The sequence below is a fragment of the Macrotis lagotis genome, chromosome 8 (genome assembly GCF_037893015.1).
Source record: "Macrotis lagotis isolate mMagLag1 chromosome 8, bilby.v1.9.chrom.fasta, whole genome shotgun sequence".
Lineage (NCBI taxonomy): Eukaryota > Metazoa > Chordata > Mammalia > Peramelemorphia > Peramelidae > Macrotis > Macrotis lagotis.
The window spans coordinates 43598851-43616215 of NC_133665.1; the positions used below are offsets into that span (position 1 = coordinate 43598851).

Here is a 17365-nt window from a genome sequence, read left to right on the forward strand (position 1 = left end):
ATTTGACCAATTCTGCTTTTTAAAGCATTCTTCTCCTCAATAACTTTTTGAACTGTTTTATCTATTTGACCTATACTGGTTTTTAGCATGCTATTTTCTTCAGCAAGGATCTCCTTGACTAATCTGCTGACTTCTTTTTCATGTTTTCCTTGCATCTCTTTCATTTCTTTTCCTAATTTTTCTTCTATCTCCCTCACTTGATTTTCAAAATCTTTTTTGAGCTCTGTCATATCCTGAGCTTAATTTCCGTTTTTCTTGCAGGAGCTTATACTTCCTCATCTTTAGATTGAGTATTTTGAGACTTCTTGGGATCATAGAAAACGTATTTCTCAATGGTGTTCCTCTTTTTTCTCTGTTTACTCATTTCCCCATCCTGTGCCTGGTTTTGGGTAATTCCTGAGCTTTTGAGTATTATTAGGACACACTCCACCCCCACAAGGATCTCAGGGTGTGAAGCTTGAAGCTCTGTCTTCCCTCCTGGTCTGTTAATGACCACAAGTGCATCCCTCTGCCATGGGGATGAGGTGGGGGGGCCCTGCTTTTCTAAGGGGGGGCCTAGACTGTGATCAGGATCTGAATGTGGTCAGAGCCCCAGAGTCATGTTCAAATACAGAGGACAAATCTCAGAAATCTCTCTCCACTCCCCTACCTAGGTTGAACACTCAAGGCTCAATTGCCTGGGGGCTCCTGCTTACCTGATCCACCCCTGCTTTTGGTTCCTGGATCTGGGCTACTGAGGGCACCACTGCTTGCTGAGTACCCTGAGGGCTGGGCTTCACACTTGCTATGGCAGAGGCCCCCCCCCACTGAACTTTCAAGTTGTGCCTGGTGCTCCCTGGGGTGTAGATCAGGAAACTGCCCCCGCTGCCATGAGCCTTGGCTCCTAGGTGCCCTGGGGCTGCCTCCCAGAGGCTGAAAATCCTTCACTCTGTTGGGCTACCCCTCTAACCCCATGGAGCTGAGCCTTTCCACTATTTTCCAGGTTACCTTGGGCTAGAGAATTGCCTCATTGGATCTCTCTGTGGGTCCTTATTTTATGAGTTTTGAAATATTTAGAGTCCTAAGAGAGGATCTTCTCCTGTCACCATCTTGGCTCTGCACTAAGTTGTTTTTCAATAAGCAATGCACTTTTGTGATATGATTAGCAAACAACAGACCAACATTATATAAACCCTCTAATAGCAAAGATCACCGAAGAAAAATATAAACCACTCTTTAAATCAAGAGAAATTAGGAATACCTGCAGCTGAAAACCATAAGTAACCCCAGAGTCGCAGTCCTCAGTCTGCTTCTTGGTTGTGAATGGGACTGGCTCCCGTGTTTCCCCACACTGGTGATTTTGGCATCTCAAAACTGATTGACAGAAACTTGCCTTACAGCACATTGGAAGGAGATATTCAGCCTCTAGCTGGGCAGAGAGAGAACCTACAAATATGACGTCTTGAGATGGATGCATCTAAGCACAAGGGTTAACCTCACACCTATGATTTCCAAAACCTGGGATAAAGAGAGATTGATCCCTATGATGTCATTACTGCTGAGATCTCGAAAAGGCAGGATGGACACAGTCACATCACACCATTAGAGAGAATTAGGATACAGCAGTATAAAAAAAGAACAGTTTATCTCACATACAAAATAAAATAAATTAAAGGGCTATTTTTAGCAGTAGAATTGTCATAAAAGATCTATCCATTTTATTTTGTAAGGTACCTTATTTTTGTTTTTACTGAATAAAAACACAAGGAATCATGAAAATAATTACTATGTTTATTTATCTTGTAATATAAATACTGCCAACACCTTCCTTTTAAACTCTAATGTGTAATGTAAACATTTGGTGTAAAGAGCTGTATACAAATCAGTTTTGAAAACATCTAACATGTTGTGAATGAGTTTTCTTTAAGTCTTCTAAATACAAAAATAGAGCTGAAGATAAAGGTTATCTACCACCACCAGACATCACTTGACATCTCTTAAAAAGCTAGAAAATTCTTGAGTATAAATGGAGTTGGTGATGGATTAATGTCCTAGGCCAAGGTTCACTAAGTGCAGAGAGAGATATCCCTAAAAGTCTGGCCACCAAGTGATGGCTTTTTTTGAACTAGCAAATCAATGTGGAAGGAAGGGGTGCTATCCTTGTTAATGAACAGCACCGAAGATGATAAAATTACAGATCTTTTGAAGAAGTAATAAATGTATAATTTTTTTGCATTTATACTTGCTGATTAGCTATTATATGGTTATCGTACATTTGTAAGCCAAGATATATCTTAGCTAGAACATGATCTCCATTTGGAGAGGAGGAGCTATACCTTTAACTTCAACAAATAATTATTATTTTCCTAATATGTGCAGGGGCCTCTTCTAGGTGCTGGTGAAGATACAAAGATTAAATAATATGGTCCCTGATGAAGGCACTTAAATTTTAAACCAGGAATTTTGATGCAATTTATCATTAAAATTTCTAATCTAGTCTTAATCACTGAATGCCATTGCCACAGACAAACTAAAACCTAGGAAAGATCCTGGCTTAAAAAAGGCCAAGGTCTCCCATGGTATCTGAGTCATTTCCAGTTGTCCTGATCCATATTTGGCCACTGGACCTGGACAGCTCCAGAAGAGAAAGTGAGGCTGGTGACTGCACAGTCCTCCCTCACTTGCATCTATTGGCATCAACCTCCTGATATCACAATCCTCTTTGAGAACGTAGGACAAACAACAATCTGTGACTAGTAGTAGCTGCCCCACTGTGGCCAAGGTTAAAACTGAGGTAAGACCGAAGCAAAAAAAGAGGAATGCAGCAAACACAGGGCTGGGCAATGTGACTGTGAGAGAAACTTTCCAGCAAACCCTGGATTCAAATGGCTTCATCTTCTTTCCTCCTTTGGTGTCATTTACTCTTTTTTAGATGCATTTTTGGTTAGAAAATGATAAACAGCTTTGAGAAAAGAAAAAAGATAAAACCCAAACAACCTGACAACCTCTCAAACTGCCAGGGCAGAAGAGGAGAGAATCAGGGAGCTCCCAGTAGAGTCTCTTCCTCATCCTCACTCATGGAGCCTTCCAGGGACTTGCTTCCTTGCAAGACTCTCTCTTTCAGGAATTCTGCTTTGATTTGCTCCAGTTCCCGCAGTTCAGTCTCCAGCTTTTCCCTATGCACAGCCCGCCGGTTTCTGAGTTGCTTCATGGGAAAGGGGTTCATGTCATTGAAGGCAATATTCATCAGTTTACTGTGAAGGAGAGAGAGGGAGGAGTAAGACTCAAGGGCATATAATTAGTTAGCCAGTCAGTTTTCAAATGAATGGTGATGGTAAACAAAAGGAAATCATTTAAGCTTGTACTAACAAATTAATAAAATGAGAAGATCTTTATGAAACTAGTGACAGGATGAACACCTTCATGAAAACCCAACCCTAACCATGACATGTATATAGATTGCTCTGAGTTGTAGTGTGAACTTTCCCAGGTGTGGACTTTTCTCCCTGCACAGGTGTTCCCTTAAGCAACAGGTACTAACAAGGTGAGCACAATCATAGAGAGCTAAAAAATGCAATGGGAGACCAGCCTGGGACAGACACAAGGAATGGAGGCTAGGCTTTTTCAGCAAGGTTTATGGCTTCATGCCATGAAAAGAACATTAAAGAGCTTTCTGGAAAAAAAGTCAACAAGCATTTACCAAGCGATTTACTATGTGTTGGGCACTGTGCTACAAAGACAGGCAATAATAGCTCCTGTCCTTGAGGAGCTCCCATTTGAGGTGGCAGTGAGGGATGGGTGGGGAAGAAGTACAATAAGCAAACAACCATGTACAAACAAGATAAATGCCAGAAAAACTACAAATGGTCTTACAAGAAGGGCACTAACACTGAGGAGAATGGTGGGATATATGCTGAGGCCTGATGGAACTGAGGAGGCATAGACAAGGAGGGTTTGCTAGGGCACAGCTCTTGAAAATCTCCAGAGTCAGGAGATAACAGAGTCTAGTTCAATGATCAGCAAAGAGCCCAGGATCATTGGATCACAGTAGATGAGGAAAGTAAAGTATAAGAAAGCGGGAAGGATAGAGAGGGTTTTAAAAGACAAACAGGATTTTACAATAGATCCTGGAGGCAATAGGGATTAATTAAATAGGAAGGGAGGGTGACATGGTCAGATCTGGTCTTGAGGAAGATAACTTTGGTAGATGGGACTGAAGGAAGGTGGGGGGAGTTTAGACAGGGAGCCCAACCAGCAGGCTATGGAAATGAGGTGATAAGGACCTTCACTGGGGTAATGGCAGTGGCAGAAGAGAGGAGAGGGACATATGTGAAAGACCCTACAAAGGGATGATTGATAAGACTTGGCAACAGTCTAAATGAAGGGGTGGGAGAGAGTGAGGAATGGAGGATAATCCTTAGGCTGTGAGCCTGGGTGAGCAGAAGAATGTGTCCTTGACAGGAAAAGAGACACCAGGAAGAGAGAAGGGCTTTGAAAGAAGATAATGAATTCAGTTTTGGACAAAGTGAGTCTATGGGTCACAGGCAGTTGGGGATGCCAGTGAGAGGTTAGGTAGGGCTCCAGTAATATTTAAAGAACAAACTATGCAACTACAGGTTAGGATCTGTGATCCAAAACCATGCAGTGGGTTTTTTAGCAACCAATGGAGACATTTTATTTCCCAATGTATTCTTCTACATCTTCCCCCAGCCATCTTTTAAAAAAAAATAAAAAAGGGCAAAACCAGATAATATAATGATCAATACAATAGCTATTGTAGTCTTCTCTCCACTCTCAAATCCCACTTTAGCACAGAAAGGGGTGTGTTCTCCTTTCTCATCTTGGAGCTCAGGCCTGGTCGATTATTTTTCCAGCTTGACTAAAATGTTTTTTATTAAGATATCTTAATGCTACATTGGTTCCTATACATTTCCCCCACCCTGTTCATTATACTAATGAGAAAGAACAGAGAACAGCTAGATCTACTTGAGCATATGTAAAGGAGAAGGTCTAGACTCTAGGTTAAGTTAAAAGCAGTTGGGACAATCTCATCAGTTTTTGATCAGACATGAGGCAACAATAGGCAGAGTTCCAGTCTTTGTAATGTAACCCTCCCTTCACATTCTTGTGGAACCCGAACACACTTTCCTCACAATTTTCCCCTTTTCTTTTATAACAAGAATTTGGGTTCCACACCTTATTAATGATTTCTTTCTTAAATCACAACCCTTGTTACTGACATAACTACTGACTTTCTTCTATCAAGATTTTTACTTCCTCATCAGAGACATGGACCTGTCCTGTTTTTCAGGTTTGTGTGGGGAACACATGTCAACTTTCTGATGTCTTTTACTACTTGCCTATTGACATCTATCTTGATAGATTCAATTTACCACAAACTCCTCCTTTTACAATCAACAGATTTGTTTGCATGGCTTAGCCAGCCAGCAATTTGAGGCCCTAGCTGTCTAATTGGTAATTTTTCCACTATAGCTTAGAATATAATCAAGATATAAATTGGGGTTCCATAGCTCCAACTCCCATCCATGACCTGGTCAATGTTAATTGCATAGTGTTCAATTTTGATTTTTATGTTGTATTTTATGTTAACATTGTTGTGATCATTCCATTTACTGCCTTCCTGGTTCTGCTTACTTTATTCTGCATTTGTCCTCCAGATCCTTACTTGCTCTCTATAGCCTGCATTCATATTCATAGCTTCTTAGATTGCAGTCATATTCCATCAATTTGTGCAGCTATTCTCCAATTGAGGGACATCTACTTTGTTTCCAATACTTTGCTAATGCAAAGAGTGCTGCTATAAATATTCTGGCATGTATTGGATCTTTCTATATTTGGCTGTCTTGAGGTATGTGATTAAGACCCCCTGAATCGCAGAGCATGAACATATTAGTCACTTTTTAAACATAATTCCACATTTCTTTCCAGAATGGTTGGACTAATTCACAGTTCACTTACAAGAATATGTTAGTAGGTCTAAAAGACTTACTTTTAAATCTCATGTGCCGTGATCTGCTTTTATGAATTTTGAGGGCTCATATTTCACAGGCTGTTTCCTGGGCCTTTTGGCAGCCTGATGAAGGTTATAATCACTAGAACAGAATGTTTTTCAGTGATTATTGACTTTGATGGGTAGTACCTGACTTTGGACATATAGTCCCCTTCTTTTCTAGTCTTAGAGGTTCAAACAGTCATTTTATCATTGATTCAAGGGGGAGGTAAACACTGGTTGATTGCTTTGGTTTGTGGAAAGCATGGGTATTGACTTTTGTCTCTAACTCCTCCAATCAATACTATATCACTTTCATTTCATATGCAATTGCCTTGCTCAAGAAGCCATACTGACTCCCATTTTCCTAGGACATCGAATCTAAACTACTTTTAGCTGGGCTCATTAGTTGAGGCTAAGCTTCAGCTTTTGACTTCCTAGACCACCAAAATCTAGTTCCAAATTTCTCCAAAGTACTATAACACTGATGCTATACTGTGATATTTTACCATCTTATACCACTTATATTTCTAGTCCATGTTTTTTTTTTTTTCATTGTGTTCCCAACTACAAAGGAACTCTTTAGGAGGAGGGAAAATGTTTGGGGCTGTTGACAGCATCCCACCCAGTGCTGAGTTCAGAGCAGGTGTATGAAAAATATTTCTCTACTGAATATTAACATTAAAGCCCTTACCGGCCATTACATATTGTTTTGGTGAAAAATCGAAGATACTGGTAGATCTCAAGACTGTCATGAATCTTCAATATTGCTTCTTCATTGTATTTAAATATAGCAAGGGCATATCGGAATATCACCTGAAATAGTTCAAAAGAGTCTTAAGAAATATTAGTGACATACAAGAATAGGAACTACTTCATAAAGCAATTTTATCTAAGGTTTTGTAAGCAAATTCTACCTGCTAGGCCACAGATTGGTACCACCTAGACCCAGAGAAGAAATTGAGTGGATAGTTATGAAGGCCTCTAAAGGGTTCTCCTTCCAAATAGCCTAAATTCCCACAAGATTATTTCTTTGGGTAAGGAAGTCAAAGAAAGAACCTGAAAATAGCCTGTTTTATAGGCCCCCAAGTCACCTCTAAAGATGAACTTTCGGGCGGCTAGGTGGCGCAGTGGATAAAGCACTGGCCTTGGAGTCAGGAGTACCTGGGTTCAAATCAGGTCTCAGACACTTAATAATTACCTAGCTGTGTGGCCTTGGGCAAGTCACTTAACCCCATTTGCCTTGCAAAAACCTAAAAAAAACAATAAAGGTGAACTTTCTTTTTTGATTCATCTTCTTTCAATAGTCCTTTCAGTTAATCTTAGTACTCTGGGAGACAACAAGCACTGGATGTGCTTTTAAAACTTAGGTTTAAGATCTGGCTCTGACAACATGAGCAGAACCAGAAAAACACAGTATACCTGTAATTTTGCTATCTCTTTTACTTTATTTTTTTTCTTTAAGGATATTATTTCTCTCGTCACATTCAACTTAGATCAATGTATACCATAGAAACAAACAAACAAAAAGATCTGGTTCTGACATTTACTAATTGGGTAACCAAGAGCAAATTACTTCCCTTGCCTATAAACTTCATTTATTTATTTATTTATTACTTTTATTTTTGCAAGGTAAGAGGGTTAAATGACTATTAAGTGTCTGAGGCCGAATTTGAACTCAGATCCTCCTGACTCCAGGGCCAGTGCTCTATTCACTGCATTGCTGCACTGCCTAGCTGCTCCCTCCCCCCATATGCTTTATAAGGATATTGTGGAAAGTAACCATTTTGTAAACTATGAAATCTATATTTGAAATGCTGGATAAAAGGAGATCAAATTTGTAAAGAGTTTTGAAAATCTTAAAATGCTATATAAATGCTAGATTTACAACAAGAGTTATTACTTTTGCAACTATTACTAGACATTGACAGGGAAATGACTTAAGCAACATTTGCTCTGAGTAGGAGAGCTCAAAATTTCTGTGGGGGAGAAAGGAGAGCTAAAGTTTTTTTGTTCTCCATTCCTACCTCCCAACAAACATTCCTTAGACAACCCAATGGCCAGTTAGATCTTCTTGATTCAATGCTCTGCTGCTGTCTCCTCTGGCCAGCTAGAGTCTGAGTCTGTTATCTGGCTAGAATCTCAAGTTTCTTCTCTTTACAACTCCATCTTTCCAAAGATCAAGACTGCAGTGAACCTTGCCCTGTGTCTATATCATGCTTTGATTTGACTTTCCATGTTATATAAGGTGACAATTAACAAGACTAAGAAATTAATTATGCTAATGAAAGAAGGCTAGAGGGATATTACTTTTGCCAAGGATCTTCCCTATTCTCTCCTACTATCAGATAACTCAATAGATAGTGATCTTTCTTTTGGGGGGATGGATTTAGGCAAGTAACTCTAATGGTGGGAATTGTCAGCTAAGTAGAAACAACAGGACTATAGCAAGCAGAAAGAAATAGCATTCTTGGGGTGGCTAGGTGGCATAGTGGATAAAGCACGGCCTTGGAGTCAGGAATACCTGGGCTCAAATTCTGTCTCAGACACTTAACAATTACCTAGCTGTGTAGCCTTGGGCAAGCCACTTAACCTCACTTACCTTGCAAAAAACCTAAAAACAAAACAAAACAAGAGAAAGAGATAGCATTCTAGGACAATAGAGAAGCCATTACCTCATACTATGAAGATGTCTGCCTCATTCAGTCTATTCAGAGCATTGACCTCATTGAAAAAAAAACTGTCTTGTTTCATTTATCATTTTATTTTATTTTATTTTTTAATTATTTTTTAATTTTTTATTCTCATTTTGTACAAATGTTTTTTTTTACATCAATAAAATGTTCGTGTTTAAGAGTAAATGAAATAGCCCCTCCACCCATAAATATAGGCTTGCTTGAGCAATAAAGTAAAGGGGAGAGAAAAAAAATTAAAATAAAAAAGTAATAGTGATAATTGTAGGTATGGCCAGGTGGCGCAATGGATGAAGCACCAGCCCTGGAGCCACATATCCAGCCCTGTACACCCAACAATCACCCAGCTGTGTGACATGCAAGCCACCCAATCCCCACTGCCCTGCAAAAACCAAAAAGAAGACAAAAAAGATCCAAAATAAAATAGAATAGTAATAATAGTAGGGGTGGCTGGGTGGCGGACAGAGCATTGGCCCTTGAGCCAGGAGCACCCGGGTCCAAATTTGGCCTCAGACAACCAATGATCACCCTGCTATGCATCTCCAGGCAGGCCACCCAGCCCCATTTGCCCTGCACCCTCCCCCAAATAATAATAATAAAAAAATGTGTCTTTGTTCCAACACCAACAACTCTGTCATGGGTGAATCACATTCTTTATGGTAAGTCCATAGCAAAAGTTACTTCCATATTTTTCAAGCGTTGTCACTGCTGATCGCAACTCCTTCCTTTCTTATTTCTCCACTACCATGTACTATATTTTCTCTCTCCTTTCACTCTGACTCTGCTGTAGGGTAGCTGAGTGGCGCAGCAGACAGATCCCTGGTCCTGGGGCCCCCATACCACCCCTTAGGCCAAGCATCCACCTGGCCCTATGGTTGTGGACAGGCCTTCCAATCCCAGCCCCTTGCAAGAAGTAAAAAAGAAAATGTGTTATATCTGACCACTTTCCTGCCATGGTCCATCCTCTCCTCCTTTATTCACATCCCCACCCCTTCCCCCCTGCTCCCCCCTCCTTCTTACTCCAGATGTCTATACCCCATTGAGTATATATGATGTTTCCTCTCCTAGCCACCTCTGATGAGAGCAAAGGTTCCCTCATTCCTCCTTGCCTCCTCCCTTCCATATCATTGCAATAGTTCACTGCAATAAAGAAAAATCTTATTATATGAAATATCTTGGCCTATTCCCCCTCTCCTTTTTCTTTCTCCCATTATATTTCCCTTTTTTTCTATTGACTCTTTTTACACCATATTTTATCTTCGAATTCAGCTTTCTCCTGTGCTTCATCTATAAAAGCTCCTTCTACCTGCTCTATTAACTGAGAAGGTTCGTATGAGTATTATCAGTGTCATTTTTCTATACAGGAATACATGCAGTTCATCATCATTAAGTCCCTCATATTTTCCCCTCTCCTCCACTATCTATGCTTCACCTGAGTCCTGTATCTGATGATCAAACCTTTTGTTCAGCTCTGGCCATTCCAACAGGAACATTTGAAATTCCCCTGGTTCATTGAAAGTCCATCTTTTTCCCTGGAAGAGGACATTCAGCCTTACTGGGTAGTTGATTCTTGGCTGCATTCTAAGCTCTTTTGCCTTCTGGTATATTATATTCCAAGCCCTACGAGCTTCCAATGTAGTTGCTGCTAAGTCCTGTGTGATCTTGACTATAGCTCCACGATATTTGAACTGTGTCCTTCTGGCTGCTTGTAATATTTTCTCTTTGACTTGGGAGTTCTGGAACTTGGCTATAATATTCCTAGGGGTTGGTTCTTTGGGATCTCTTTCTCTGGGGGATCGGTGGATTCTCTCCATTTCTATTTTGCCCTCTGCTTCTAGAATATCAGGGCAATTGTCCTGTAGTAATTCTTTGAAAATGATGTCAAGGCTCTTTTCCTGATCATGACTTTCAGGTATTCCAATAATCTTTAAATTATCTTTTCTAAGTCTGTTTTCCATATCAGTTGTTTTTTCAATGAGATATTTCACATTTTCTTCTAATTTTTCATTTTTTTTGGTTTTGAAGTATTGATTCCTGATTTCTGGTAAATTCATCAATCTCCCTGAATTCTATTCTTTGTCTGAAGGATTTGTTTTCCTCAGAGAGCTTTCTTATCTCTTTTTCTATCCGCCCAATTTTGCTTTTTAAAGCATTCTTCTCCTCAATATCCATTTGACCTAAGCTGGTTTTTAGCATGCTATTTTCTTCAGCATTTTTTTTTTTTGGATTTCCTTGACTAGGCTGCTGACTTCATTTTCATGTTTTTCCTGCATCTCTCTCATTTCTTTTCCCAGTTTTTCTTCTATCTCCCTCATTTGATTTTCAAAGTCTTTTTTGAGCTCTGTCATAGCCTGAGCCCAATTTCTGTTTTTCTTGGAGTCTTTAGATGTAGAATCTTGTGCTTCCTCATCTTCAGACTGAGTGTTTTGATCCTTCTTGGGCTCACTTGAAAAATATCAGTGGTGTTCCTCTTATTTCTCTGCTTGCTTACTTTCCCAGCTTGGGCCTGATTTTGGGGTGCTTCCTGAGCTTTTGGGACACTCCCAGAAGGGTCTCAGTGTGTGAGGCTCTGTCCTTCCTCCTGGTCTGTGAATGACCATATGCGCCCCCCTTTGCCATGGGACTGATGTGGGGGGGGGGCTGTTGTTCTGTGGGGGGGCCTAGACTGCAATCAGGTTCTGAATGTGGTCAGAGCCCCAGAGTCCTGTTCCAGTGGCAGAGGACAGAGCTCTGCAGTCTCTCTTCACTCCCCTCCCTCAGCTCAATGGGCTCATGCCCTGGGGGCTCCTGCTTACCAGCTCTGCCTGCTTCTGTTTCTGGATCTGGGCTGCTGCAAGACCATGCTGCTCTGCTCACTCTGTGCCCTGAGGGCTGGGCTCCACATGCTAGCTCTGGCAGAGGTCCCCCACTATTCCCCCACTTTGTGCCCAGTGCTCCCTGGGGTACAGCTCAGGAGACTCCCTTGCTGCTGTGGGCTAGGGCTCCCAGTGCCCTGGGGCTGCCTCCGGGAGGCTGAAGTTCTTTCACTCTGGTGGGCCACCCCTCTGGTGGGCCGCCCCTCTGACCCCAGGGAGCAGAGTCTTTCTGCTCTTTTCCAGGTTACCTTGAGTGGGAGAACTGCCTCACTGGGTCCCTCTGTGGATTCTGTCTCTCAAAAATTTAGAGTCCTTAGTTTATAAGTTTTATCAGAGAACGCCTAAGATGTGATCCTTTCTTGTTGCCATCTTGGCTCCACCCACTTCATCTATCATTTTGAAGCTACCCTTGCATGACCAAATGGGTAAGAGAAAATGCTAGTTGTCTACTCTTCATATCTTCACCAATCAATTAAAGAAAAAGGGACTATATCTTGCCTTTAGGGATAGTGGAAGCTTTCTTATAGCAGTAGAATGCAAAAACAGGGAAAATTCAGTTGTTTTTTTGAACTGTTATACCAGTTTGGCAAATAAATACTTAGAAATAGTTTTTAGTCAAAACAAATACAGGATGAAGTGAGCAGGCACTAGGCCAGGGGTGAACAAAATGATTCTTTCATTATTGCTTACTGGGTTGAGGAAACCCCTAAAGCCAGAGTTTGAAAAAGAGAGAAGCTCCTACCTTAATTCCTTCATACAGGAAGGAGTCCCAGACTCTGAGCAGTATGTCACTGATAAGGTTGTCCACAAAAACCACAAGGAACCAGTTGAAGGTGATCAGAGAGAGGTCGATTTTGTGCTGCTCCAAGTGGGCCATTAACCTGGGAAGCTTCTCTGATAAAAAATCTTGGAGAACCCTTTGATCTACCTGGGGAGAACCAAAGAGGTAAACATTACTCATCACTCATAATCCTGGGAAGGCCTTACTATCTGTACTGCTCCTTAGATAATGTTCAGAATTCTCAGTCAATGGTATCTCAGAGCAGGGAGGCTCTTCAGAGATGAAAGACCTACCAAAAACAGAAATTTCATTTTGGTCAGAGTTGAGCTTGGAGATGGACAAAACAGTACCTGACTCACTAGAATTTAGCAGATTGGGTATATTTTGCATTTTCATGTGGCTTTTCAGTCCCTTCATTTGTGGAGTTCAAGCAATAGTTTGTTTTTTCCTTTTAAAGATTTTATTTATTTTGAGTTTTACAATTTTTCCCCTAATCTTGCTTCTCTCCCCTGACCCCTACAAAAATAGTTTTTTTTTTAATGCTCTCACTATCCACTACCATATCTTTCATATGGCAAAAATTATAATTATAAAGGAATAGATAGATTGAAAATTGAAGTCTCTACATGTTTTTCCACTATGGTCAAAGACCCTTAGGAAAAAAAAAATCAATTATACATCACACAAAAATAAAAGGCTACATATTTTTTGAGAGAAAAATATAAAACATTAAACTCATGAGCTGTTTGAATTATGGAGAAGGAAAACAAGACAGTATTAAATAAAAGAATATGAGAGAGAGCAAGTGAGTGGTATAGAGAGATACACAGAGAAAGTGGTGAGAGAGAAAACCACAAAGCTAGACAGTAGTAGAAGGAGCACTGTTCTTGGATTCAGAAGATGGGATTTCAGGACTGCCTAGCCTATTTGCCTATTTGCATTACCTTGAAATCATTTAAGCTTTTCAAGTCTCAGTTTCTTCATCTGTAAAATGGGGAATCTAATACCTATTCTAACTACTTTAAAGAATTTTATTAGGATCAAGTGAGATAATTTAACAGACTTAAAATCTTTTGAAAAGTTAGTCAATGGTCCCTTTCCATGGGCCACCTAAAATTTTTTTTAAAAACCCAACTTGTAGGAGTTTTGAACAATTGATTCTGAGATTCATGAAATTTCCATCATGAAATCAAAACCTTGAGGTAAAAATCAAGTTTGTTTTCTTTTCATCTGAGGCAGGTATTTATTGATTCTTCTCTCAACCTCACCCCAGCTCTAGTCTCTAGAAATGTAAGGAAATTCACATTCTTAGGATGAAAAATATGGGGGACAATAACATCAAAAGTATCCTTTTACTCATTACTGATGGGGCTCAGTCATTTTTTTCCTTATCATTTTCTAACTTCTAATCAGAAGTCTCTTTGTTAAGTGAGCAGTAAAAGATGACAATTACATTTTCTGAATTATTCTGTCTTCCCCTACAACAAAGGATGTCTACTAAAAGTTGCTTAAGGTAAATTGGGAATACATCTTAAAATATAACTTCAATTTCATTTTGAATTTGTGACATTCCCCTTTTCTTCAAACATTTCATCTTTTATGTTTTTTTTTTTTCAGTCATTTTCTTTTACATCTGACTATTTCGGAGTTTTCTTGGCAAGGATAATGGATTGGTTTTGTCATTTCCTTTTCCTGTTCAGTTTTGAAATAAGGAAGCTGAGACATACAGGGTTAAGCAACTTGCCCAGGGTCATAGAGCTAAATAAAAATATCTATAACTAATTAAGTATCTGAGGCCAGATTTAAACTTAGGAAAATGAATCTTCTTCAACTCCAGGCCCAGCATTATGCATTATGGTGCTGCCCCATATTATTTTTTTTTAAGATTAATAAGCATTCATTAATAAGCATTCATGATGTGCCAGACACCAAGGATACATTGAAAAAAAATTAATCACTAACAAAAATGACAGGTATCAGAGAAGCTGTGAATACCAGCACATTAATTCACACTTTACTAGAAGAGCTATGAATTAGTCAATGTGGACTATGCTTATTGGCATATATCCTTTGATTTGGTCTACAAACACTGCAGGACAAATATATCAAGCAGGGATAGGCCCCACACATGTACTTTGTAGTCGAAAACAACAGGACACTAAAGGAGTGTTCATCAGTTGGAATATATCTCAATAAAAATATGAAAGGAATGTCACTGTGCCACAACAGACAGTTTCAGAGAAACCCAAGTAAAGTGAAGAAGTCTTGTCAAATCAATTCAATGCCCACTGCCATGCCAGGGTTACACTATTCTGCCCACCCCTGTCAGAGACATAATAGACAAGATACAGAATAAGACAGACTGGGAATTCATTTTATTTGGCTACTGCATTAAGGGTTTTGTCCTTTTTTTCCCCAGCTTGAGAAGAGATTTTCTTCTTTTTAAATTTTAGTTTAATTTAATATAAAAGTAAAAACTTTTGAAAAGGGTGCCAGATTAGAATATGTGTCAAAATTTATCAATCAAAACTGAGGGCATGGAACATTATGAGCTCTAAAATCAGTTTAGTGATCCTGTTTACTAACTGTGATTTTCTTCAAACCTCTACAAGCAAACCTACATATTGTTCTATGCCTGGTATATACCAAGCCCAAGGTTCTTATGACACTATCCCAAGGAAGAAATACCTTTAGGATATAATAGTTTTTTAAAAAGGCATTGGATATGTTTCCAGGCTATTGTAAACAGTAACACTTTTAGTAAGGGATTGACCAACCATGCAATGTGGTACTAAGGATATGTAGGATATTGTTTGGCTCAGTATCCTTGAAAGGAAAAACATACTAATTATAAGGTTCACTACTGCCAGATTTTTTATGCAGATGATAGCCAATATTCAGACCAATATAGTAAATTGTGAAGAACAGAGAACTAATGTCATATGCACTGATGGTATCATATTTCACTAATTAACAATGAGCAGAACTTGCCCAAGGTAATACTATCTAATCAGTCAATACTGACATTAGCTTGTGTTTTTTTTTAGTAGCCATCAATGCTGTTCCTGAAGGATATCCAGATGCTTTCTCCTGGTCTACTTTCCAACTCTCCACAATTTATAGGAAATTAACTCAAAGCCAAAAAAGTCAAACATTTCTTTTCTGATAATGATAGGTGAAATCAAAATGGAAACCTTTGCTACCGGTGTCCTAGGGTTGTTCTGAAATCCTCAGTTTTCTTTTCTTATATTTAGAAACAAATTTACTCACATTAGTTCATCTTGCTCACTTTGTGGATAAAGAAACTGACTGCAGTCTCTCTCCATCCATTACTGGAAGAGCTCCCATATTATTTCCAGCAAGTCCTAATAACCAATACCGATATCCAGAACCTAGTAGGGTTCTGGGAAGTCTATGGGGCAAATGATATAGACTCCTACTTGGTGGTGGATGATGAAGGACATAATTTCTAATGCCAAGGATACTGTAGAGGACTGTTGTGCCCAAAGCTCTGTGGTCCCAAAGAAAAATCCACATGTTCAGCTTAGGTTGAATATGCATCATTAAGACCTTCTTACTCACCTGAGATGCTATTAAAGTTCTACTGTAGTAGTCTGTTGGCATTATGGTCTCAACAATACAAACTAAACACCAGAAAGCACTTTCTTCCTCTTCTAGAATCAATAAGGCAATGGCTGCCAACCTATATTATGAAGAAACACAAATATTGTATGTTAAAAATACAAAAGTAATGGTCCTCAGGATACAATCTGGAGCAAAAGAGCTGACTTTCTTGTGGTCAAAAAAAAAGGGGAGAAGATCTTAAGTTTTGCCTTGGTTATACAGAATTGTTAGGGTTAACACTCTTAAGTTGGTCTCTGACAATGGGTTACTTGGAAAATGATATGGATTCTTTACTTATTTTTAATGTTAGTGAACTATAGGTTTGTGACAACTCTGCTTTGGAGATCAGAGATATATGTAACCAAAGTAAAATGGCAGTTCACATCTATTTATTTATTCATATATATTCCCAGACAATCTAAGTCAAAACCAAAAAATACAGTTCTTTTGGTCAGAATTATCTGACAAAGTAGAAAAATTGACTATAGAGATATCTTCAGATTTTTGCCTGTGTAAACTTGGCTAAAGTATTTAGTTGTGGGAAAAATGAGACAATTCTTAATTATTCTAGAGACAGTTTATATTTTTAAAACATGCTAAACAAGGAAAATTGTAGTACATAACTTAAATGAATAAAAGAATAGCAAAAATCTATGAAAACAGGGTCAGGAAAACTAAAGGCCAATGTGAGTTAAGGCTTGTAAAATGCTAAGAACAGGAAAAAAAAAACAGATTTAGAACTCCATTTGGAGTAATTAGGAGATGGAAAGAGCAGCACAACTGCTTGGAGAAAGGTGCTGCAATGTTAACAGATGAGACAGATAAAGTGAAATTACTAAAAACCTAGTTTGTTTCTGTCTTGTTCAGCAGAGGGGGATGGTTCCCCAATTCAAAAGGGTAGCATAAAGAACATAAAAAGGGAAATGAAGCCCAGTGATGGTGAAGAGATAGTGAGAGAGAGAGAGAGAGAGAGAGAGAGCACATGGATGCTTGTTTATTTATTAGATTCTTGAAATAATTTCAAGTCTCCAAGAAATTTAGATGGCCTCCCTTTCAGTTCTTGATCTATAATCCTATTAGTAGCAAATCAGAAGAATGCCATAGACATGGTTCACCTGGAATTCAGGAAAGGATTTGTCAGTCTCCCATTATTTCCATAAAGTCAGGGAATTTGGGGCTAAAAGGTAGGCTCATAGAATTGTTTATTTTGATTAATAAGGAAACTTAGAGACCATCTACTCCAACACTTTCATTTTACAGAGGAAGATGAAGGTCATAGAGTCACAAAGTCACAAAGGTTGCAAGTAGTAGAACTAGAATTCAAACTCAGGTCCTCTGATTACAAAATCAGTATGCTTTCCTCTGTAGGGGCTGCTTTCTTGGAATTTATTTTATATTTATATGAAAGATCATCTGGGGTGGC

The 17365-nt window shown here is 39.1% G+C and overlaps 1 protein-coding gene across 1 annotated transcript in view; it reads right to left on the reverse strand.

Annotated features, from left to right (window-relative positions):
- Positions 1 to 1736: 1736 nt before the first annotated feature.
- The window catches only part of TBC1D2 (TBC1 domain family member 2), a 78132-nt gene continuing 62503 nt past the window's right edge, over positions 1737 to 17365 (reverse strand). The window contains exons 10-13 of the mRNA XM_074196773.1: positions 15901 to 16021; positions 12280 to 12465; positions 6684 to 6805; positions 1737 to 3233 (exon numbers count right to left, since the gene is read on the reverse strand). Coding sequence (XP_074052874.1) covers positions 3017 to 3233; positions 6684 to 6805; positions 12280 to 12465; positions 15901 to 16021 — 646 coding nt within the window. The 3' untranslated portion in view covers positions 1737 to 3016. The remainder of the gene's footprint in view (positions 3234 to 6683; positions 6806 to 12279; positions 12466 to 15900; positions 16022 to 17365) is intronic.